The sequence below is a fragment of the Mustela nigripes genome, chromosome 2 (genome assembly GCF_022355385.1).
Source record: "Mustela nigripes isolate SB6536 chromosome 2, MUSNIG.SB6536, whole genome shotgun sequence".
Classification (NCBI taxonomy): domain Eukaryota; kingdom Metazoa; phylum Chordata; class Mammalia; order Carnivora; family Mustelidae; genus Mustela; species Mustela nigripes.
In genome coordinates, this window is record NC_081558.1 from 70,878,137 (window position 1) to 70,901,763 (window position 23,627).

The 23,627-nt window shown below is 36.2% G+C and overlaps 1 protein-coding gene across 7 annotated transcripts in view; it reads left to right on the forward strand.

The window, feature by feature from the left end:
* Positions 1 to 23,627, forward strand: part of NKTR (natural killer cell triggering receptor) — a 59,897-nt gene that overhangs the window by 18,098 nt on the left and 18,172 nt on the right. For 4 of the 7 annotated variants that reach the window (XM_059390760.1, XM_059390758.1, XM_059390756.1 and 1 more), the window contains exons 3-10: positions 6,924 to 6,998; positions 7,727 to 7,834; positions 8,338 to 8,382; positions 10,138 to 10,225; positions 19,735 to 19,764; positions 20,274 to 20,419; positions 21,555 to 21,777; positions 22,533 to 22,688. In XM_059390760.1, the coding sequence (XP_059246743.1) occupies positions 6,924 to 6,998; positions 7,727 to 7,834; positions 8,338 to 8,382; positions 10,138 to 10,225; positions 19,735 to 19,764; positions 20,274 to 20,419; positions 21,555 to 21,777; positions 22,533 to 22,688 (871 nt within the window). Of the gene's footprint in view, positions 1 to 6,923; positions 6,999 to 7,726; positions 7,835 to 8,337; positions 8,383 to 8,689; positions 9,004 to 10,137; positions 10,226 to 19,734; positions 19,765 to 20,273; positions 20,420 to 21,554; positions 21,778 to 22,532; positions 22,689 to 23,627 lie in introns of those variants that run through there. The other 3 variants (XM_059390759.1, XM_059390762.1, XM_059390761.1) reach the window with 3 other exon arrangements.

Genomic DNA, 23,627 nt, shown 5'->3' on the forward strand with positions numbered 1-23,627 from the left:
CTATTTGACAGAGAGAAATCACAAGTAGATGGAGAGGCAGGCAGAGAGAGAGAGAGAGGGAAGCAGGCTCTCTGCTGAGCAGAGAGCCCGATGCGGGACTCGATCCCAGGACTCTGAGATCATGACCTGAGCTGAAGGCAGCGGCTTAACCCACTGAGCCACCCAGGCGCCCTGCTTTGCTTTGTTTTATATCTTTTTACTATGGGTTACTCTGCCACAATAATTTGAAAGATTTTTAATAGATTTTTAGCTCTGCAAGTGAATTATATGTTTAAGTATTACTAAACCATATTTCCTTTACCGCTTGACTCCCACTATGAAATATGAGGAAATTGACTTTTTCTAACCAACTCCACCCTCTCGTTGGTTTTATTTATTTTTCTTTTCTTTTTTTTTTTTTTTTTAAGATTTTATTTATTTATCAGAGAGAGAGAGGGAGAGAGCGAGCACAGGCAGACAGAATGGCAGGCAGAGGCAGAGGGAGAAGCAGGCTCCCCGCCAAGCAAGGAGCCCGATGTGGGACTCGATCCCAGGACGCTGGGATCATGACCTGAGCCGAAGGCAGCTGCTTAACCAACTGAGCCACCCAGGCATCCCCTCTCGTTGGTTTTAATGTACTGTGATATCTTCATGATATATTCATTAAGTATATAAAGCAGAGTATATTACAGTGTACATAATGTGCCACTTATTTTTTTTTAAACCTAGGAGCTGCTTGTTTTTATTTATCTTAAACTTGAGATATAATTGACATATAACATCTTAGCTTCAAGTATATAGCATAATGATTTGGTATATGTGTTTATATTGCAAAATGATCACCATAGGAAGTCTTGTTAATATCCATCGCCACACAGTTAAAATTTTTTTCCTTGGGCACCTGGGCGGCTCAGTGGGTAAAGCCTCTGCCTTTGGTTCAGGTCATGATCTCAGGGTCCTGGGATCAAGCCCTGCATCAGGCTCTCTGCTTAGCAGGGAGCCTGCTTCCCCTCTCTCTCTGCCTGCCTCTCTGCCTACTTACGATCTTTCTCTTGGTCAAATAAATAAAATCTTAAAAAATTCTTTTTTGCCTTGTGATAACTTCCCTTACATTTTTTTCTTGTAATAAGAACTTTTAAGATCTACTCTCTTAGCAAACTTATGCTATCGTATTAAAATAAGAATATATCAATATTTGCCTGTGTGTACAAAGAGACTGGAAGCATACACATGAAATTGATGAAAGTGATTACCTGTTGACAAAAGTGGGAATAAGACTTCTCACTCTTTACTTTTTTCTGCTGTTGGATTTTTGGATCATTGCCTGTTCAAAAGAAAAAGAACATTTTTAGAAGATTCTTAAAAATAACAAAAAAAATTTACTAATACACACTTTGTTTCCCAGTAGTTGTAACATTTATATTTTGTAACCATAATTACTATGGTTATTTAGGTTTAATTCTGTGTTGTAATGGATTTAGTGCTCAGTGCCTTTTTTTTTTTTCTCATTCTTTTCTCATTAGTTCTTTGAGTCCTATCTCAGGCTTATATTTCAGATTGATTTTTTTAAAGGTTTTATTTATTTATTTGAGAGCAGAATGAGAGAGAGCGAGAGAGCGTGTGCACAAGTGGGGTGGGGAGGGTGGAGGGGGGAGAAGAGGAGGCTCCCCACTGAGAGCAGGGCTCCTTTCATGGACACTGGGATCATAACCTGAGCTGAAGGCAGACATTTAACTAGCTGAGCCACTCAGGCACCCCTCAGATAGGTTTTTCAGGATAAAATCTCAATAATGTATTTCCTTTGCTATATATAGAATTTTTTGCTTACAGTCTATTAGTCCCTTTAAGATGGTAGACAGTGTTCTGTTGTCTCCAGTTTCTAATGTAAAGTATCAGAAGTCAGCCTGATTTCTTTTTCCCTGTAGGTGACATGATTTTATTGCCTGGATGCTAGAAGGATTCTTTTCCTTTATACATCTGAAAATCGATTTTATTAAGTTATGTCTTGATGTCATGCCACTTGTAATAACTTTTCCTGGTATATAATGAATACTTTTTAAAAAAAGATTTTATTTATATATTTGTCAGAGAGAGAGCACAAGCAGGGGGAGCAGCAGGCAGAGCAGGCAGAGGAAGAAGCAGGCTCCCTGGGAGCCTGATGGGGGATTGGATCCCAAAACCCTGGGATCAGGACCTGAGCCGAAGGCAGACACTTAACCAACTGAGCCACCCAGGCATCCCTAATGAATACTTTTTATCTGTATATCTAGGTATTCCTTTGTTTATATTTTGTTAAACCCTATCTTTGAATAATGTGGTTTCAGGTGTTCTTATTTTTGTTCAGTTATTTATTACGTACTTGTTCTGTACCAACCACTGTACAAATCAGTGGGGATAGAATGGTGAGTAAAACAGATAGGGCCCCTATCCCTCTGCCCTCGCACACATCAGTCAGGCTTAAGGTAGATATAAGTGCATTTTGTTCATACCACTCATGGCTTATTACACTAAGATTTGTAGCTGTCATTCCCAGCTAAGCTGTGAGCTCCCCCAAACAAGCACAGTGTCTTATATACTGTTAAACAAACTGACACATGGGGAGGAGCTCAGTTAAATGGGCTGATTTTGTTGAAATGGTGCACCCATTCCTTAATTTCCTCTTAGGTTTTGCTGTCTGCCTACCCACTATGATCTGTTTATACCTTTGTTCTTAATCCTCATCCCTTACTTGTATGTAGTTACTCTTTGTCCTGTGTAATATACCATTTCTTAAAACTTTTTTTCTAACCAGTGCTCATTTTTCCAGCTACTGTATCTTTTATGTCTATGATATGTGTCTCCTTTTTCACTAATGCACCTCTAATTCCAGTGCAGGTGTTTCTAAGAACAAGAAACAATAATATTGAAAGGTGATATTTGATTTTATGCAGATTAGGGGTACTTGCTGATTTTATTCCTGCCACCTAGTGGCCAAATCGGGATTACAACATGACATAGGTGTGTCTTGGCTTTTTCAGTCTGTAGCCAGTGATTAAAAACAGTGTTTATCGGGGCACCTTAGTGGCTCAGTCATTAAGCTTCTGCCTTTGGCTCAGGTCATGATCCCAGGGTCGGGGGATCAAACCCTGCATCAGGCTCCCTGCTTACCCGGGAGTCAGCTTCTGCCTCTTCCACTGCCCCTGCTTGTATTCTCTCTCTCTCTCTCTGCCAAATAAATAAAATATTTTTTAAGAAATGTGTTTATATTATCTGAGTAATCTCAGTATTGTTCCCCTGTCATGGCTCTTTTAAAGGATCTGCATGTTGGTATATTGGGATTAAAGTCAGAAGCCATTCTTGTTCTGTAATTTTTGTCCTTAATCATGAATTTTTTGCCCTAAAAACACCATACTGATGCTTACACAAGCTAATGCTAAACATAAACCAGTTTCAGATTTAGTTTGAGAGTTATAGAGGAGTGTGTATTCATTGGCACAGTGGTAGTTCCTTAAGAAGAAATCTTTGTACATATAAAAGGTAATATTATTGACAGTAATGACTGATTACCAAAGATTACTAAATCCCACTAAAGTATAAGTAGTGTTAACAGTATCCTGAGATCTTATTCATTCAAAGGCATCATCATTTTCTGAAGAGGCATCAGCAGAGCATGTTAATTTATTATAGGAGACAGTAAACCTCAGGCATATACTATTGGGAAATGGGGTTGCTATCATAATCCTTTTTTTTTAATCAGTTGGGGAGTCAGAGAATCTTCTCTTTCAGTCTTTTCCTTAAACTAGTTTACATTTTTCTTTTCAGTGTGTTTTATAATCACAGTTCATGCCTGCTATCCTTTGAAAACAACTACTTAACCACACTGCTTGCTTGCTTGCGTTCTTCCTATCTTAGAGAGGGAGAAAGGTAAGAGAGAGAGCATGAGAAGGGGAAGGTCAGTGGAAGAAGCAACGCTCTCAGCTGAGCAGGGAGCCTAATGCAGGACCTGATCCCGGCACTCCAGGATCATGACCTGAGCTGAAGGCAGTTGCTTAACCAACTGAGCCACCCGGGCACCCTGTTTTTTATCTTAAAGACTATACATCAGAATATTTTCTGTTTTGATTTTCAAAAAAGTATCTGTTTTCTATAAAATGGCTATTGCAATTTAATTGAAAAACATATGTTGAAAACTTGTTTATCTTGCTAATGACCTTATTTAGTTCAAGCTGATATTTGCTGGAATGTGTCTTATAGTGTTCACTTTAAAACTTTTTTTATTCAATTTGGAGGGAATTAATGCTAGTGTACTGGTTTGTAGGTAGAGATCTTTTTGTGTTTTCCCGATAGAAAACTTTGACCTTGCCTTTTCTTTCTAGACTCTTCAGATTGAACATTTGTGGGCATTTTAAATTAAGAAGACAGTCTCAACCAATGTCTGAATGTCCATAGCCTTTCTCATGTCTTGCAAGCCCAGTTGGTTTAATCTATTCTTTCTGTAGATTTTTAAGTTATTTTTCTGATTTTGGCAGTGTTTCCAGCCTTGCATCATGGTATTGAGACCAAAACAATGTGGTTTTGTTTTATTTTTTTCTTTACTCTTAACAACATAATGCTGTAAAGGACACAGAACCTCTGCTCTAAGCCCTGTCCTGTGAGACTGAGAAGTCAGTCAATAGAATCTTCTTTTCTTCACCTAGTTAGAGGGTAAGATATTAGAGGTGAGTGTGTTTTAAAAAATATCATTGTCTCGGGTGCCCGGGTGGCTCAGTGGATTAAGCGTCTGCTGGCTTAGGTCATAATCCCAGGGTGCTGTGATTAAGCCCTATACCAGGCTCCCTGCTTGGCTCCCTGTGCCACCCTCCTGCTTGTTTGTGCTCTCTTGCTCTCTCTGTCAAATAGAGAAAAAAAATCTTTTAAAAATGAAATTAAAAAAACAAAAAACATCATTGTTTGATATCCCTCTTTGAATATTAGGCCTGGAAATGTAATCACATTTAACCGTTTTCAAATGTATTAAAGCACTAGAGGGTTCAAAACTTCTAATCATCTGTAAAGGAGAAACTAGAAACATTTGAAACTTTCATCAGCTTTCTTTTGGAGGCATTAAAGGTTTTGAAAAAAAACTTGATGTTGAAATCACTGTGGTTTTAAAAGGCTGAGTTTTTGATTGTTTAGATAATACCTTTTATCTAGGAAAGTAACCATCTTACAGGGATCCCAAATATCTAAATATGTTTGCAAAGTTAGATGATTTTGAACTTGATGCCAACCTAGCCAGCCATTTCCCAGGGGTTTATGAAGATTGATGAAAATACTTTTTTCATACTAGTAAAATATTTCCATGTAATTACAGAGGATTATATTACTGCTATTATATGCATTTTTTAAAATTCCAATTTCTTGGGGTGACTCAGTGGTTCATTCAGTTGGATGTCCGACTTTTGATTTGGGCTCAGGCTGTCATGGGTTGTGGGACTGGCCAGAGTTGGCCTCTCTGCTCAGTGGGGGAGTCTGCTTGAGATTCACTCCCTCGCCCTCTGCCCCTTCCCACCATGCATGTGCCTCCGTGAGTGCTCTCTCCCAAAATAAAGACAGTCTTTAAAATTCTGATTTCCTTTTTCTTCATTCTTTTAGATACAAAGATCAGCTAGAACATTTTGAAATTGCTTTAAAATTTTGGCTCCATTGAAGCTATAGACAATGACATAAGAAAGTCTTGTATGATGCCATTATTCCACTTTTTATCCCTTAAGGATGTCTTTTATATAGTAGTTTTGTAGCTTTGTTTTCTCCTCAGAGGAACTGACTGACATGGCCAAGAATAAATTCAGTTCTTAGTGACAGAGAATAAATCAAATCAGTTTTGTCTGGGCTGAAAGTGACTTATATTTGGTCCACAGTTAATTTTGATTTATTTATAAGTCCCTTTGAATAAATAAAAATGTTTATTCCTAATGGAAAAGATTCTTTAGATTAAAGTGAAAGGGGACACAGGAAAGTGATTGTAAATCAGAATATTATTTTTTACTTTGTTGAGAACCTTTCGTGAGGCCTGCAAAGTCAAAACTACTTTTATAATAATAAAATTTGCCTGTTGCGCTCTCATTCACAAGTCGAGTTTTCCAGAGATTACACAATAAGTAATGATGTCACCACTGTGACTGCTGATAGAACATGTGCTTTATATTCTTGTGTTTTAAAAATTTCTGAGTTTTAACTTATAATATAGTAAATAGCAATAGACATAACCCACATTGTAAAAGTGCAATCATTTTTAAGAGTTAGAAGGAGTCCTGAGAACAGAACGTTTGTGAAGCACTTTTCTGTGGCATAAATTTGTAGGCTTGCCCCTTATCATTTCCTGTGTATTGTATGTTTTTTGTCTGTTGAGTGTGTTTTGGGTATTTTTTAGGAACCGAAGGTATTCTCTTTATGCTCTCTCAGGGAATAGAAGGTGAGTTTTAGTTGTGGGTCGCAATTCAGGAGTTTGGCTCTAAATAGTTCTTGCATAAAGGTAGAAAGCTAGATATAGAGGACAGAAGAACTTTCTTCTGACAGTACGGGCCACAATGACTGTCTTGTGATATGATGTGCTGTCATCACTGGAGGGGCTCAGGCATAGATTAGACAACTATTGAGACTTATTTTAAAGCAAATTAATAGTGTTCTGGTAGGTAACTGTACTAAAAGGGATCTAATCATGTAAAGCCCCTTTACAGGACACTTAAAATCTTGCAGTTTTAGGGCTGAAACCACTTAGGCTGCCTGTGAATTCTGACACTAACAAATTGTGTGGAATTCTTGTTAGTTGGCATTGCTCAGTTAAGTTTTTTCCAGTTAAGTCTTTTGAAAAATTAAATTACAAAAATGGGCCTTTCAGTTTGTTAATTCTGTCTATTTCTCCCATATAAAATGTGGCATATTTAATCATCTTGCTTACCTTTCTTTAATGTGTTTTGTTTCAGTTGGTCGCATTATGTTTCAGCTCTTCTCAGACATATGTCCAAAAACATGCAAAAACTTCCTTTGCCTATGCTCAGGTAAATGAATTATTAAATTATTTCCAATGAGAAGTTGTGGCTTATAGTTTTATCTTGCTTCTCAGAGTAGATATTTTCTGTAAAAAGTGGCCGTAAAATGAATTTTTAGGGCATTAAAAATGCTATTTTCACTGATAAGAAATCAGGGAAGCATAAAGATAGAGACGACAAAGAAGTGGCCTCAAAAGTAAAAAAAGAAAGTACCTCTGTGTGTAACAGTCATCTGTAAACATTGTAGTTCATAAATTCTAAATTCCAGTGTTTTGAACAAATTTACCATTCCAGATTCACAAGACTTCTAGTATTAGAAGGTAGACAAAACATAATATGGCTGTTCTTCGTTATATTTAATTGGATTTATATTTTTTAAAGTAGAAAAAATAAAAACATGTATAATGTTATTTTAAAATAGCATTAAATTTTTAAATCCTTGCTTGGATACACTTAAATACATATATGCTTTGCACCAATTCCTTGATTGCCCTCTTTTACTGGAGTAATAACTATTTCTAATCCCTGTTGGCATGTAGAGTCTCTGCCACACAATTTAACATTTATATGCTGCTTGATATTTATTTTATTTTGTGTGTCATTTCCTCGTTGGCTCATACTTTGTATCTCTTACAGTGCCAACATGTATGGGAGGGACTTCACAAAGGACTAATTGGATGGTTCTTTCCTTGGAAAGATGTTTATAGCTAAATTTCACTTCTTTTTTTTTTCCCCAGGAGAGAAAGGCCTTGGAAAAACAACTGGGAAGAAGTTATGTTACAAAGGTTCTACATTCCATCGTGTGGTTAAAAACTTCATGATTCAGGGTGGGGACTTCAGTGAAGGTAGAGCTAAAGTTATGCTTTTAAATAACCATCCATCAGTTTCTTAAGCTATTATACTGTTATAAGTGTTGTGTCACAGTGTGATGTAAATATTAAGTGGTCACTGAGTAGATGTGTAGAGCAACAATGTATGAAAAGCAAAATACTAAGCCATTTTATTTTTATATACTTTTAATAATAATAATATAAACAGTTGGTGAATTCCCTTACAATGAACGCCAAGTACTTGTGGATTATTTTTATTCTTCCTGAATTTTGTTGGTGTGATTACTTTTTGAAATAAATGGGTTATAGAGATAATTTTTAATAGTGTTTATTATAATAGGAGTGGTCTCTTTTTTGGACTTTTATTTTCAAGATGAGGTTAACTGAAGATTTGTAGAATTTATTATAGCAGTCACAAGGTGTTAGCTTCTTCAGCAAATTGAAAGCATAAAAATAATTTAAATGTATTAAAGTATTTTTAATTTTCATTATAATTTAATGTAGCTCATTATTTGCAGGTAATGGAAAAGGTGGAGAATCAATTTATGGTGGATATTTTAAAGGTAAGGCTTAATATTTTATGGTCCTTTGTTTCAGTTCTGATATTAAAGCAAATTTGATCATGTACTTTTAATGAGGAGAGGTTTACTTATAGTTCACTTTTTGCATGAAACTAATGCTGCATGAAAATACTTTATTTGCATGAACTTGGGGATAAATTATATTGTAATATGTAACTTGTAATTGACAAGATTAATTAAGGCTAACTTTATGGTTAAACATGACTTTCAGCATGGAGGTTAGGCAACTATATACATGAAAACTCCTATCTTCCTGCCTAAAACTGTCAACATATTCTTTTGTTTATAGAGAATGTGGTCTTTTGCAAAATGAAAAGGTAAGAGAACAAAGCTCAGTAACACAAACTCCAATTCTGTTCCCTTGCACCCTTCCTAATAAATTTATGGAGAGCCTGGGTTAGGTTGTGGCTGGATTTCTTTAATTGCTTGAAGACTTGGAAAATTCTGTATACTGTTTCATACATGCATCTGTATCTTTTTTCTTTTCGCAATGGGTTATTAGTTCTACATCAGGGAAAAAAATTCTAGTTGTATTTTTCCCCCCTAAACCAAACAATTTCTTTTAATAAAAGTTGGCATTTCCTACCTTCTCAAAGGTTTGTATGTTTTCTTTTGTATACTAGAACTATATGATTGTGTTTTATTCCTACAGTAGTAATATTTGCATTAAGTCTAACTATTGCACTTGCCCCAAAAAGCCTTAGAAAAGTCAGTTGCAGAGATTTAAAATGGGATCCAATCTTACTAGATTTTAATGCCATGATAGCTTCAGTGTTATAATAGTCTTTTATATTTCTTTTGGGGGAAAATGGATTACTACTCTTTTTCAGAAGCCTGTTCCCAAGGTAATCATTTTTTAAAGTTTTCTATGTTTCTGTTTGTTCTAAAGAAAAATTTGTTTGTATGAATGTTACAAGGAAATTTAAATTAGTTTTGAAGATATTTCTGCTGGAATTAAAATCATCTTTGAGTGATCTTTGTAACAGTTTTTCCTTTGAACCAGTAAGAAGAAGGTTCATTAGCTGGTTCTATACGCTTATAGCAATTGGAAGCTAATGTTGTAGGCCACTTTTAATGTGGTGGTTCCCTGTGGCAGATACTTGTGTATCTTAAAATTATATTTTGCCCTTTAAGTTTTTGTTTTTATGGGACTTTCCTCCTTAGATAATTTTTGATCCTATCTATTAGGAGTCTGTATACTTGATTTAATTTACATACAACCTTAAACTTAATTTATGTAACTTTTAATTTTTTGCTCTCATAGTCTAGCTTCAATACAGTTGAATAATAAGTTTACCATATAGAAATAGGCACATAAGATTATTAAACTTCTCCCATATATAGTGTGTTAAGCAAGATAATTGGAAAGTTGAAGAAAATGAGCTTTACTGGAGAGATTTTTCTAAAATCTCTTTACTGGTTTTCTCTGAAAGTTAATAGTTTACATTATCATTTAGCAAAAGTATGTTACTATTAAAAGTGACTGTTCTAAGGCTGTTTGTATAAAACATTAAATGTATATTCTTTTCCTCAAGGCTTTAAGTAGTATTTTTGATCTTTTTATGCTTTTGTATTTGATTAGTTAAAAAAATTTTTTTCTAAATATTCAGACAAGTATCTATACTGACCAGAAGAGGAATTTCATCCTTTGTTTTCTATTTATTACTGTGAACATTAATTACACTTTAAAAGTGTCTTATAATTGGAGACTGACAAATTTGTGTTTTCTTCAAACAGATGAAAACTTTATTCTCAAACATGACAGAGCGTTCCTTTTGTCAATGGCAAATCGAGGGAAACATACCAATGGTTCCCAGTTTTTCATGTGAGTAGGCATAATTCAGAGATGAGCTTTTCTTAAACAGAGAAGCGCTGTTCATGAGAAAGATGGTATAGTTAAACCAAGTTTAAATGCTAGAATTCTGTCAAATTGGACTTTGTTATTAATTTCTAACATTGCAGAAACTGGTCAGCTCTAACAGCCGCCTCAGCATTCAGCATATATCCCCCATTTGAAGGATGGTACTTAAAAGATGTAACTTGAAGATGAATCTTAATTTCAAAGTATGTTGTCATCTTAAGAAAAGAAATTGGCTTTGACTTAAGAAGTTTGGAGGGTCAATTTACCAAAACTAGATTGGAACATTAACTGTTGATCAGCATTTTTTTTTTTTTTTTTAAAGATTTTATTTATTTTATTTGACAGAGAGAAATCACAAGCAGGCAGAGAGGCAGGCAGAGAGAGAGAGGAGGAAGCAGGCTCCCCGCTGAGCAGAGAGCCCGATGTGGGACTCGATCCCAGGACCCTGAGATCATGACCTGAGCCGAAGGCAGTGGCTTAACCCACTGAGCCACCCAGGCGCCCCATTGATCAGCATTTAAAAATTGTTCATAAACTAGGACTAGATGTGCCCTTGGCCTGGAGAACACTTGTTTTGAGTAAACCATGGTGTGGTTGCTTTTTCTCTTATTGTTGTTCTTTGAGCTAATTTGAGAGAGGTACCATTATTTTCTGATACTGTACAGAGATAAGTAACTTGGTTGTTGCATCAGCATTGTAAAAAAAACTTAAATCTTTTGTGATTTCTATGGTTAATTGAATTAACCCAGTATTGCTATCATTTCCACCAAAGTTTATGAGATTATTACTCAGGAAACTTCAGAATGCTGTATTTGCTTTTTTTTTTAAAAAAAACAAGCACCTTTTCATGTATATACAGGCACATCCAAAACCTTACTTGGCATACTTTTAGTTACATTCTTTTTTTTTTTTTTTTTTTTCTCTTTTTAAGATTTTATTTATCTATTTGACACAGAGAGATCACAGGTAGGCACAGAGGCAGGCAGAGAGGCAGGGGGAAGCAGGCTCCCTGCTAAGCAGGGAGCCTGATTCGAGGATTGATCCCAGATGACCGGAGCTGAAGGCAGAGGCTTAATAACCCTCTGAGCCACCCAGGTTCCCCTTTTTAGTTACATTCTTATCTAAAGCTACTGTAAAACCAATTTTTATTATAATCCCAGGATTTAAAATAGGAAAGATAATTGGCTAGCATGAAGATTTAATGCTTTTGATTGGAAGTAAATCTCCATAGTTGTACTGTATATGTTGGAGAAATATTTTATTGATGGTTTTCCAGAAAAAGTTCTTGTCATCTTTCTGAATGGACAAATATGAATGGCGCTTCCCTGTCGTTAATGGAGTAAATTATTCATGTAAAATAAATCTCACATTTTAAATTTGTCTGCAAAATAGATTTCCAACATGATCTGATAAAGTTCAGATAAGGGGCATTCTGTTCATAAGAATGTCCTAAAAATGGAAAGCTGATGGAAGATGACAGTGCCTGGAGCTGTGTAGGAAAAGGAAAGACCAAAAACATTTGTTCCTAGATTTGTTTTGATCCCATAGAGCAGTAATTATTAATACTTCTCTACTAGAGTATTTTTTTCTTTCCTTAACCTTTTTAAAGGCCAAAAAAAAAAAAAAAAAATAGTGGGAGATGTTTTGAAAAACTTTTTTTATAGTAATTTAATATAAAGCTATTTACTCTTTGAGGTTTCCCATTTCCATTTTTAAGCTTATCTGAACTGCGAACATGATAAACTAATGAAATTCATTGGTCAAGAAGCTACCATCTGAGGGCTCTAAAGTTTCTTTTAGATTTCCTTTTTTTAAATACGAGTACATTGAATTTATCAGGTAGCAGCAGCTTCTTTCCATTGTTACATACCAGTTAGCTTGTTTAATCAAATGTTAAGAGTAAAATCCAGTGCAGGTACATACATTAATTAATATCCAGTGTATGATGAAATTCTCCCTTCAGAAAAGTACTTGCCTAAGTCTTTTGTAGAAATGCTTAGTATCAAACAAAATTGCGGCCATTGCTATTTCTACATAGTTTAATTTTACTTTGGACTGCTGTTCCTGGCAAGGAGTGCCAAATGAAAATTTTAGCATCTGTGAATTAGGATTAAAAGTTTTAAGCTTGTTTTCATAATTAACTGTAGATGGCACTAAAATCACTGTGAACTTGTGTTGAAATAAAATTTCCTACTTTTAGTTTGAAATTTACTTCTAGAAATGAGTTTGTAGTTAAAAATCTTAAAAGTAATAGTGTTTTTGTACATACAAAAAAAATCCTTTTTTTTCTCTTATTTTTTAAAAGAGCTTTTTGTAGCATGTCCTTTTTTTAATGCTAGCTCAAAGTACTGGTTCCCCACGGTTGAAGGATAAAATAAAGCTAACAATCACCTTTCTAAACAAAATACTTCCTTGCTTTTTTTTTTTTTTTAAAGATTTTATTTATTTATTTGACCGACAGAGATCACAGGTAGGCAAAGAGGCAGGCAGAGAGAGAGGAAGGGAAGCAGGCTCCCTGCCGAGCAGAGAGCCCAGTGTGGGGCTTGATCCCAGGACTCTGGGATCACGACCTGAGCCAAAGGCGGAGGCTTTAAACCACTGAGCCACCCAAGCGCCCCACTTCCTTGCTTTTATAATAAGGGAAAATGGAAATGATGATGGCCCATAAAAAGAAAGTCTTTGAAAATCTCTGTCTTGCAAGCCCAGATCATTTTGGAGCTGAAGTATGAAAAAGTATAATGTACTGTCTCCAGGTTTTGTCTGTCATCCCAGCTAAGCATTCTAAAAGCTGGGCCTACAAGGGCCGCCAAAGGGTGGTGGTGCACTTCCCCTCTCACCACAGCCCTTGCTGGGGTGCCTCAAACATCTCTTCTGCATTCCAGACAGGAAAGGGTAGTGTGAGAATGGGTGGTAAAACACCAACAACTGCCTTTATATTTCTAGTTTTATAGGCTTAACAAGGACTTTTAATACAACCTTGGCAAAATCATATTTGTATTTCATATTCTAAATAAACTACCTTGTAATTCCTAAGGAGGAAATTTGATGTCATAGTATATATGAAAATATTCCTCAAAGATTCTTGTGCTTCATTCAGTAACTAATGAAGTAATGTCTTCATTACTGACACATTTAAAACCTCCCCTTCCTAAAGCATGCATCATTTTTATTAAATGTAATTGTGCATATATTGCTTTCTTTGGTTGAAACAATTTATGTATATGGTAAAAACCAGATTTGCTTCTATAAAGCTATTCATGATTTCTGCAGTAACTGCTTTTATCTGCTATTTTAATCATGATGATTTTGCTTTGGGGGGGCCTACTATTTTTTTTGAAATAGTACTGCTCAAGAAACGTGGAGGTAGTGATAGACGGCACTGTCCCCATATATAACTGAGGAAATAATGGTTTGTTCATGTTGAGGTATTTCTGAAAGAATTGAAAGACCTAGAACCAAAGTAGTAACCAAGTTAACTTGGTATTTAGTGATTTTGTTCCTTTTATTATTTGTTGAAACCAAACACTAGGAAGAAACTGTAATAAAAGCTATAGAATTATGAGGTCTTAGAGTGGAAAAGGATTTCAAGATCATCTTGTCCAACCTTTTCCTTGTATGAATAATGCTAGGATAAAATGACACCTGAAAACATTTTTCTTTTCCTTTGGCTGTTAGTAATGACATTGTGTTAATTCTGTAATTTTCATTGTTTTTCTATACATTCATTGAAAAGATAAAGAAGGTATTGCATGAAGGAGTCATTAAAATGACTAGGTGGTTTATAGCTTTGTATAAATAACTATCACTTGGGTTAGAGCTACTGTTCTGGCTATCAGGAGACCTTGGTTCTAGTTCTATTGGCTATTTACCTTGAGTTAGTTTTGTCTTTCCTTTTTGGCTTATGAATTATCTATCCCATTCTTAAAGTAAACATTTGGATATGAAAATGTGGACATAAAAGGAAGAAGGTGTTTTGTAGGTTGATCCTCAGTTTCTGAATATGTGGAATGATTTGTGTGCAAACATCATTTTGCTTAAAGGAAAATAGTTGTAATTGCCTAATTTCCATCAGTCTGAAAGGTGCTGCAAAGAAGCTTCAGGCTCATTTGCCTAAATTAGGCAGCAGTCTTCATCAGCTGCAAACAGAACATTGACGTGGTGGTTACATTTGTCTTCCTTCACTTGGTCTGTGCAACCTTATGTACAGCCATGGAGTAGAAAGACCTGCAGAGCTTTGGTGAACAGTCTCTGTTTTTGGCCACTGTCAGTGGTCATGATAATCATAAAAATTTAAGAAAAAAAAATAATGCAGAAAAGTCAAACTTTAAGCAAAAAGTGTTAACAGGTATAAATAGGATTATAGGAGGAAAATATAAAGTAGTTCCAGGATATGTTCTCACCAGACTTGGGAATGGCTGCTTTCCTGAGTGGGAGAGAAGTGCTGATTGTTTCAGAGCAGAGCAAGGGGAGGTGAAGAGTGGTTTTGGGTTAAGGGGTTTATAAAGCTATGTTGCGATTTGGGGTAGCAAAAGTAAATTTGGGCAGAAATGCTTTTTCCTTCCACATACTCATGAATCTGTATGAGAATAAATGCTAGTAAGTGTCAGTAACCTGGGAGGTTCTAGTTTTTCTTTCTTTTGGCCAGCGGTGGGGGGGGGTGTAGTATCTATATGTGTACATTGCAAGATTTTTCATCAACAAGATGTTGGTGAAACTTAACCATAAACCAAATTCTCTGAGTTTCAAGTGTCATCTGTAACATCCAGTCTTAAAATCACTTAGTGTTTTGTGACATATGTATTAGCAACCTGGAAGGAGTTTTGTATCTAGTAGTGTTTGATGTGTATTACATATTATGTTAACATTAGTGCTGAATTTTTGGTGACTTTTGGAACATACAGGGAGAGCTCTGTAACATGGCTTGGTTAGTTTCCATGGCCCTTACACAAGCTGTGTGTCTCTATATCATTTGGTGCCTCTTCATGATGATGTATAGTGTCAGGAGTTAAAGGAAAAAATTGCATGTTCAAAGCTACATTAGACAGAAATCGGTTATCTTTACGTTCATACTATTTTACACCTGGAGTCACTTTTTTTTTTTTTTTTTTACAACATTCTTTGAAAACACCATATTATTTGAAATGTTGTATTCTTTTTGGCAGTAATTCATGTATCAATCCTTTATAAGAAATTAAAGCTTGTTTTTAAGTATTTCAAGATTCAATAGTCTGAAACCTTTGTAAAGAATTTTATCCACTATATATGACATGGATTTTGGTCTGAGTATAACAGATATGTTTAAAGTATAATAAAGTTGTTTAGACTGTGTATTTTTTTTTTTAAAGATTTTTATTTATTTATTTGATAGAGATCACAAGTAGGGAGAAGGCAAGCAGAGAGAGAGGGGGAAGCAGGCTCCCTGCTGAGCAGAGAGCCTGATGTGGGGCTCGATCCCAGAACCCTCAGATCATGACCTGAGCTGAAGGCAGAGGCTTAAACCACTGAGCCACCCAGGCGCCCCTAGACTGTGTATTTTTTTTAAATTTTTTTACAATGGGGAAAATCAGAGATTAGGCAAGTATCGTGGCCAAAATTTGACAGAATACTTCTATACTTTCATCTCTCTTGCCTTTTTATCCTTTGAGAAGATCCTTAAAATTCTAGTTATGCATTATTATTACTATTATTATTTTCGGGGACTTAACAACCAAAGAAGTGTTGAACAGAAACTATAGTCCAAACTTTGCTCACTTATTCCTCATAGTGGTCTGTTGTGTTTGATGAAAAGATTTCAGATGTAGAAACATGAAAGATTTTTAACTATTTGAAGTGAATTACTAAAAAAAGAAGAGAAAGTTCCCTGAAATGTTGTTTTGAATTATCTTAACTCTGTCCTTTTCATTGAAATTTTTGCTTTCCATTGGTAGTAACTCCTCCTGGGAATTCAGATTTTTATATTCATGTATGTACTTGGGATACATTACTCTCTTGTTGAGAAAGATGTTTGTTTACTTAACTAGTTTGTAGGATTTGCAAAGCGAAATATACTGTTTGGTTCCTCACACTCTAGTGTTAACAGTATTAAGGCTCTGAGCAGATTCCCATTTTTACCACAGTGTTTTTCTTAAGCATAGTTTGTCTCTACATACATATCCTATGTGAAAGAAAATTTAGAGCCCTCCATTTTAAAAAAAGCTTTCTTGCTTTGCATAAAACTTGAAAATATTTAATTTCAAAGTTATATTGATATTAAAACATAGATTCAGTCTTGTCTTAAAAGTGTATTACAATTTATTTCTTGCCATTTTTGTGTAAAATTTACAGAAAGAGTGTTACATCGTGCGCTCCAAAGGTAATGTCTCATTACTCTAAGGCTCTCTTTTTCTTTCTTTGCTTTTATCTCTTTAATCCTATTGTTATGTGCATTGAACCATTTTAAGCAAAACTTTGTTTGATTTATGGCAGCAGTACATAAACAAGTGTGTTTTATTGTTTGTAGTTAAATTGTTCGTAGTTAATCCTGGGAAGTATATTTTCATTTCAGTGGCTTGTTGCCACCATGTTTCCACACTTCTTCTGGGGGAGGGCAGGGAAGAGGGTATATTGTATATAATGGTATAGATTTCATTTCGGTACAGAACTATTAATTTCTGTATAAGGCCAAAAGCTTCTTTGGTAATGGTATAATAATGTAGATTGTTTTTTGGAGTAACAGTGACACTTTTCAATTTCTAGGATTTACAAACTTTAAATGAATCCTTATGCATGTATTTTTAAAGTTCATTCAGGGGCGGAGGAAACTGGAAAATCAGTGTCTAAGTGACAGGAGAAAATGGAAATGTGAAAATATTGAAAGCTTTTATGATTTGAAATGTTTTATGGTTCTTTCTCCTTCAGGCATGTTTTCATAAGCCTGTATAAATTTACATATTGATGGTAGTCTTTGGCCTTAAGGTCTGAACTTACTTGAGTGTCAGCCCTGCATGGGTCTTTAAAACTGCATAGTTTTGAAAGATCAGTGCAATTAAGATTTGGTGGGATGGGATCTCTTTGTTCAGTTGAGTAGGACTGAATAGCTTGGACCAGGAATATCATTTCTCTCTGCCCATTTGGCAGTGTCCTCTCTTTATCCATGTCTGGTGTCAGCCTAGGGCCAGTATGCCTGCTTTACACTGTTATTTCGGCTCCTGGAATGTAGGCTGAGAACCTGGAGGGGCTTCTTTGTTAAGATACTTCCAGTATTCCTTTTTTTTTTTTAAGATTATTTCTTTCTTTATTTATTTAACAGAGAGATCACAAGTAGGCAGAGAGGGAGGCAGAAGCAGGCTCCCTGCTGAGCAGAGAGCCCCATGCAGGGCTCAATCCCAGGACTCTGAGAACAGGACCCGAGCAGAAGGCAGAGGCTTAACTCTCTGAGCCACCCAGGTGCCTCTACTTTCAGTATTCTTAATATGCAATCCAGCCCGATATAAGTGCACATTTGTATGTCTGCCTCCTGAATTGCGGATGCGAGTGATGGATTTAATTATTCATACCACTCCAGGCACAGCAGGCCCCCTGAAGTTTGTCCCTGAAATTATTGTTGTCTTCATTTGTTTTCCCCACTGTTGCAGTAAAAGACCCAAGTTTTTTTGTCTTCAGTTGTCATTCGAATTCAAAACAAAACTGGAATCTGTCATAAAGGTAGCGATTCCATCTCAGACTGAGTCTCAAGTGGTACGTTGCTACCTCACTGCATTAACTAGAGTGTTTTCATCTTCCCATTTGCTCCAGAGTTTTGCCATAAGGTGGTTTTTACAGGACTCCTTGGTTAGCCGCTGTGGCAAATTGAATTGGGTTCTGTGTGTTTTAGAAAAATCTGTGGGCTTTTCCTCCAAAAATCTGAGAGTTGTGAGAAAAAGCAACAAGGAAGAAGGAGGAATATGCCTTAATCAATAAACCACTCCTTGTTTTCACTGCTACATATTTGAAATCTGTCCCTTAATATTGTAGGACATTTACTTTTACCGATTTTACCTCTTAGACCTTTCATACAGTGGAATCACTGTCTAGCATATGTACTAATTTCTTCCTATCATAAGTGTGCTTTGGTAAAGTTTTCTATATATGGGAAGTACATTTCCATCTTAAAGTTATTATACAGAGTAGTTTCTGGAAGCTAGTTTAATTATTTAAGCATTAGTTCCTTTCCTCACCTGCTTGCCAGATTTTTTTTTTCTTCTGCCTGTTTTTTTCTCATTTTTACTATTTTATTGGCTTGAATTACAACTTCTCAGTCTTCTAAGAAGAATTTGAGACTTTGTGGTTTTAAAACTCAAGATCGCTTTTAAAATTCTGGAACTTCTTAAATTGACGTTTTTTAAAATAAAATTTCTGTTCTGCTTTTACACAACTGAATATTTTTAACGTAAGTACAAATGCTACCATTCCTTGTAGAATAATGATTTTTAACATTGTTGTGAAGATTAAAATTGTGTTTTGTTGAATTACATGTCTTAGAATTGCCTTAAAATGAATATAAAAATTGATATGGGAGCTCCTAGCACAATTGACTGCTTTAAACATGGCCTGATAATCCAGTGTCCTTTCTCAAATTCTGCTATAAGATTTTTGTGGATATACTTCTGAGCCTAGTTATCTGCTTTTGAATTTTTTCACTGCAATTCACATAGTGTGAAGATTTGTGAAAATGCTATGGGAAACAACCAGTTTTGGTTCAAAATGTTTTAACCAAATGTATCCTGTAGGCTTCTTAAAAGTGACTATCTGCCAGTTGGTGATTGTAGAAGAAGCAGGTTGGGCATTTTTGGGCCAGAGAAATGCAGTGTCTATAAGGTTATCTCTCATTACTTACTTGCTGTTAGAAGTGTTGACAAAGGGAAGGTTCGCTCCCTAGTGCCTTTTCAGGGTCGCTCTGAGTGGCAGAGCTTCACCTTAGGTGGGAGTGGCAGGAAGTTCTGAAAACAGGACTTCTGTGGCCTACCTCCATCTGCCTACCTAAAAGATGCAGACTGACTCAGTATGAGAAATAACAAATAGGAGAACTCATTTAAGTGTGGGGTGCAGGTATCAATCACGCTTTTCTTTCCTTAGGACAAACAATAGTGTTTTTTATTCTAGTTATTTTGATAAATTTTGAGTTTGTTTTGGATTCGGGAATAACTTTAATTTTAATGTATTTTTATGCTATTTCCAAGTTGTTTCATACATATATATAAGAATAGTCTTCATATTGGAGAAATAAATACGACTTTGTAATTTGTTATAATCTTGAGTGATTTTTTTTACCAGTAAAATGGCTACTATTGCTGCTTGAAAGGTTTTTCAGTTTGAAGTTTACCACATTTAACTTTTTCCCTATCTTTTTATCTTTACCTTTTTGTTCTCTACATGCTGTGCTTTAAACCCTTCTGCTCTGTTCACCTGAACACCTGGTTTTTGCCATCTTCTTTGTGTTGATGTTTATTACACAGTACCACAAAACCTGCTCCACACCTGGATGGGTAAGAGTGACATTTCACTACCTTGGGGAGTTGTTTGGGTGGCCAGTGCAATACAGGTTGAATCATGGATAAACCACAAGGGGGCGCTCTTGATCTCGGTTAATCTCAAAGCCAAGCCCCTCCTTAAGGATCCCAGTTTAGTCAGTCTTGAGACCTCATAGCTATTGTGTCACTGAGTGGGGTCTTTATCTGGGCTTATGGATAGACCTCCTAGTCATGAATTTAGTGACCCTGTAGCAAGAGTATCAAGGGCAGTCTGTTCTCAGACTCTACCATAAAATAGGTAAAGGATATTGTTTTAGGCAGAAAACTGAGTCCCAATTTGAGTAATTTTTGTTGTTTGTTCCTTTTATGAAGCACATTTCAAGTTCTACTTACCTTCCAGTTGTTTCATTCATCAAACACTTTATTTTATATTGAGGTCTGTAGACCAGTCATTTATAACAGTTGTGAATACTGCTTATGGCTTGTCAGCAAACCAGTTCTTTCTCGAATTTGTATTATAACAGGGTTCATGTCGTCTTTGGATTAGTTATTTCTGGTTTTGAAGTAATTGAACAGATTGAAAATCTGAAAACAGATGCTGCAAGCAGACCTTATGCAGATGTGCGAGTTATTGATTGTGGAGTGCTTGCCACAAAATCAACAAAAGATGGTAAGGGTTTTGGGGTAGTGGGGGGAGCTAGGATATCAGTAAAACGTGTTGAAGACTATAACTTAAACATACCTCTTGGATTTTGGTAGTGGAGGAAACTATACAAGTTGTATAGCAATAGCCTGATGCTTCTGTGTCATACCTTCTACCCAGCCATGCACAAATCTTACCAAATCTCCCTTTTTTTTACTTCCCCCTGCTGTCAGCCTTGTTCCAGACCTGGATGATTGTAGTAACCTCATACCTGCTCGTTTACCTCTGTTCTTTTCTATAATCTTTTCTCAGCAGTAGTAAATTCCTACTGGTCTCCTTGCTTGTACTCTTGATCTTCTGCAACCAGAGTGATCTTCTCCAGGGGCGCCCTTCTCAGTCAGCCAAAGCTAACGGCTTTACTTGGTCTGTAAGGCAGTCTGCTCTCTGCAGTTTTCTTTCACCTCTTCCCCCTCATTCATTGTCTTCCCAGCCATGTTGACCATGTTTGACCCTGCCAAACACACAGGGACCTTTGTGTTGCCTGTCCCCTCTTTCTGTAGCACTCTCCATCCAGATATCTACCTGACCCCTTAGCTCATTTCCTTCAGGTCTCTGTTGGAATGTAATTTTCTTTTCTTTATTTCTTTAAGATTTTATTTACTTATTTGACAGAGATCACAAGTAGGCAGAGAGGTAGGCAGAGAGAGGGGGAGAAGCAGGCTCCCTGCTGAGCGGAGAGCCCAATACGGGGCTTGATCCCAGGACCCTGAGATCATGACCTGAGCCAAAGGCAGAGGCTTAACCTACTGAGCCACCCAGCCAGCCCCGAATGTAATTTTCAGTTACCCCCTGACTCTACCTATTCCCTTTACCCTGCTTTTTTTGGTGTTTCTGTCCTAGCACTTACCATTTGTCATATTATGCACTTACTTATTTTCTTACCTGATCCAGCTAGAATATAGGCCTCACGAGGGCAAGGGCTTTGTTACTTTACAATCTCAACAGCACATTGTATTATCAACGTGAAGAAAAATGTATTAAATTTTGTCTTCAGTTTTCTGTTGATAAAGCGTGCTTTACTGTACTAGGTAGTCACATGTTTTACTCTGAAAAGTAAGCACTGAAATGCAGTACTAATAGTCGTGTTAATATTTCTTAAAAGTTTTTGAGAAAAAAAGGAAGAAACCAACTCATTCAGAAGATTCGGATTCCTCTTCCAATTCCTCTTCATCTTCAGAATCTTCTTCAGAAAGTGAAATTGAACATGAGAGAAGCAGAAGAAGGAAACATAAGAGGCGGCCAAAAGTTAAACATTCTAAAAAGAGACGAAAGGAAGCAAGCAGTTCAGAAGAACCAAGGACTAAACACATTATGAGCCCAAAAGGGTAAGTGTGAAACACCAGGGGAATCTTAAGCTAAAAAAAAAAAAAAAAAAAAACCACACACACACACACACACACCCCAATGGGGAAAGCATGTGCAGCTGTGTAAACTTAGCTTTTTATTTTTTTATTTTTTTATTTTTTTTAAAGTTAAGACTTAACTATGTTTAATCACAGGAATGATTTTTTTTTTTTTTTTTTTAAGATTATTTATTTATTTATTTATCAGAGAGAAAGGGAGAGAGAGTGAGCACAGGCAGACAGAATGGCAGGCAGAGGCAGAGGGAGAAGCAGGCTCCCTGCTGAGCAAGGAGCCCGATGCGGGACTCGATCCCAGGACACTGGGATCATGACCTGAGCCGAAGGCAGCCGCTCAACCAACTGAGCCACCCAGGCGTCCCTAAACTTAGCTTTTTAACCTGTTGCTAATAAAGGTTAATATTTTTTAAACTTTAATTTGAAATTTGACTATTCTAGGGGTAGCACAGACATTCCATATCAAAGATCTATGTGTTTGCAGGTTCTCTACATGCTGTGCTTTAAAAAGAAAAAAGTTAGGATCGTTTGACAATTTGATAGCAGAATTTTAGTACTGTGTTCATGCTTTATATGTTCTCTTTGTGAAAACTGTACAAACCTTTTGAGTGAGATATGTAATTATTAAATTTATTTTATTGCTATTAATATTATGTAATATTATTTAATATTATTGTGAAATGCAAACATTTTAATTGGTGACATGCTTTATTCTCTCCAAGTCACTCCGAGAGGAGTTATACCAATGAAAAAAGGTCAGTTGATTCAAATGCTAAAAGGGAGAAGCCTGTGGTCCGCCCAGAGGAGATTCCTCCAGTTCCTGAGAACCGATTTTTACTGAGAAGAGACATGCCTCTTGTCACGGTGGAACCTGAACCGTAAGTAGGGTGATTAACCACGGTGTTTTCATTCTGTGAATGATAATTCCATCAGCTAGTTGCAGTTCCACATTTATTGAGCATGACCTATAATCAAAGCACTTTGAATGGTACTGTGGGAGGTGCTAGGTTAATGAATGACATGTACCTGATCTTGCAGAATTCTCATTCTGCTAGTAGGGAAAGGGGGTTGTGTGGGCAAGTTGGCCAGGGGAGAAGTTTTTACTGGAGCTCTGGAAAGATTTCATTACTAACTTTTTTTTCCTTGGCTTTTCATTAAAAGTGAGATTAGGTTGTCAGAACAGAGGGTCAGTTGAACTGTTTGGAGTCAGTTGAATGATAAAACGTGGTCCATTTCGAATAGTGTTAAATTAATTGCATGGTGTTTGGGGATACAGTTTAGTATCATAAATATGTGACTCTTGCTGACTTGCAAAGTTGTAACTTCTCTGAATTGGACAGATAATGTGTAGATTTGTAGATTTGGTCTACAGAGCTACACATTTGAGACCAAATGTGTAGATTTGGTCTCAAAAAATACTATGTAGTATATTTTGTGTGTTACCTCAAGTTTAGAATTATTAAAAAAAATGTTGTTTGAACAAAAATACCATAATGTGGCATATCATTGATAAGTTCCCTGTGAATAGTTCTGTTGGAGGCTTAGAAGTGGTCTTTGTTTACAGTCAGGTTTCCACATAAGGTAATCATTTAGTTCATTAAACATTTTTTTTATTTTTTTTTTTAAAGATTTTATTTATTTATTTGACAGACAGAGATCACAAGTAGGCAGAGAGGCAGGCAGAGAGAGGAAGAAGCAGGCTCCCCACTGAGCAGAGAGCCCGATGCGGGACTCGATCCCAAGACCCTGAGGTCATGACCTGAGCCGAAGGCAGCGGCTTAACCCACTGAGCCACCCAGGCGCCCCACATTAAACAT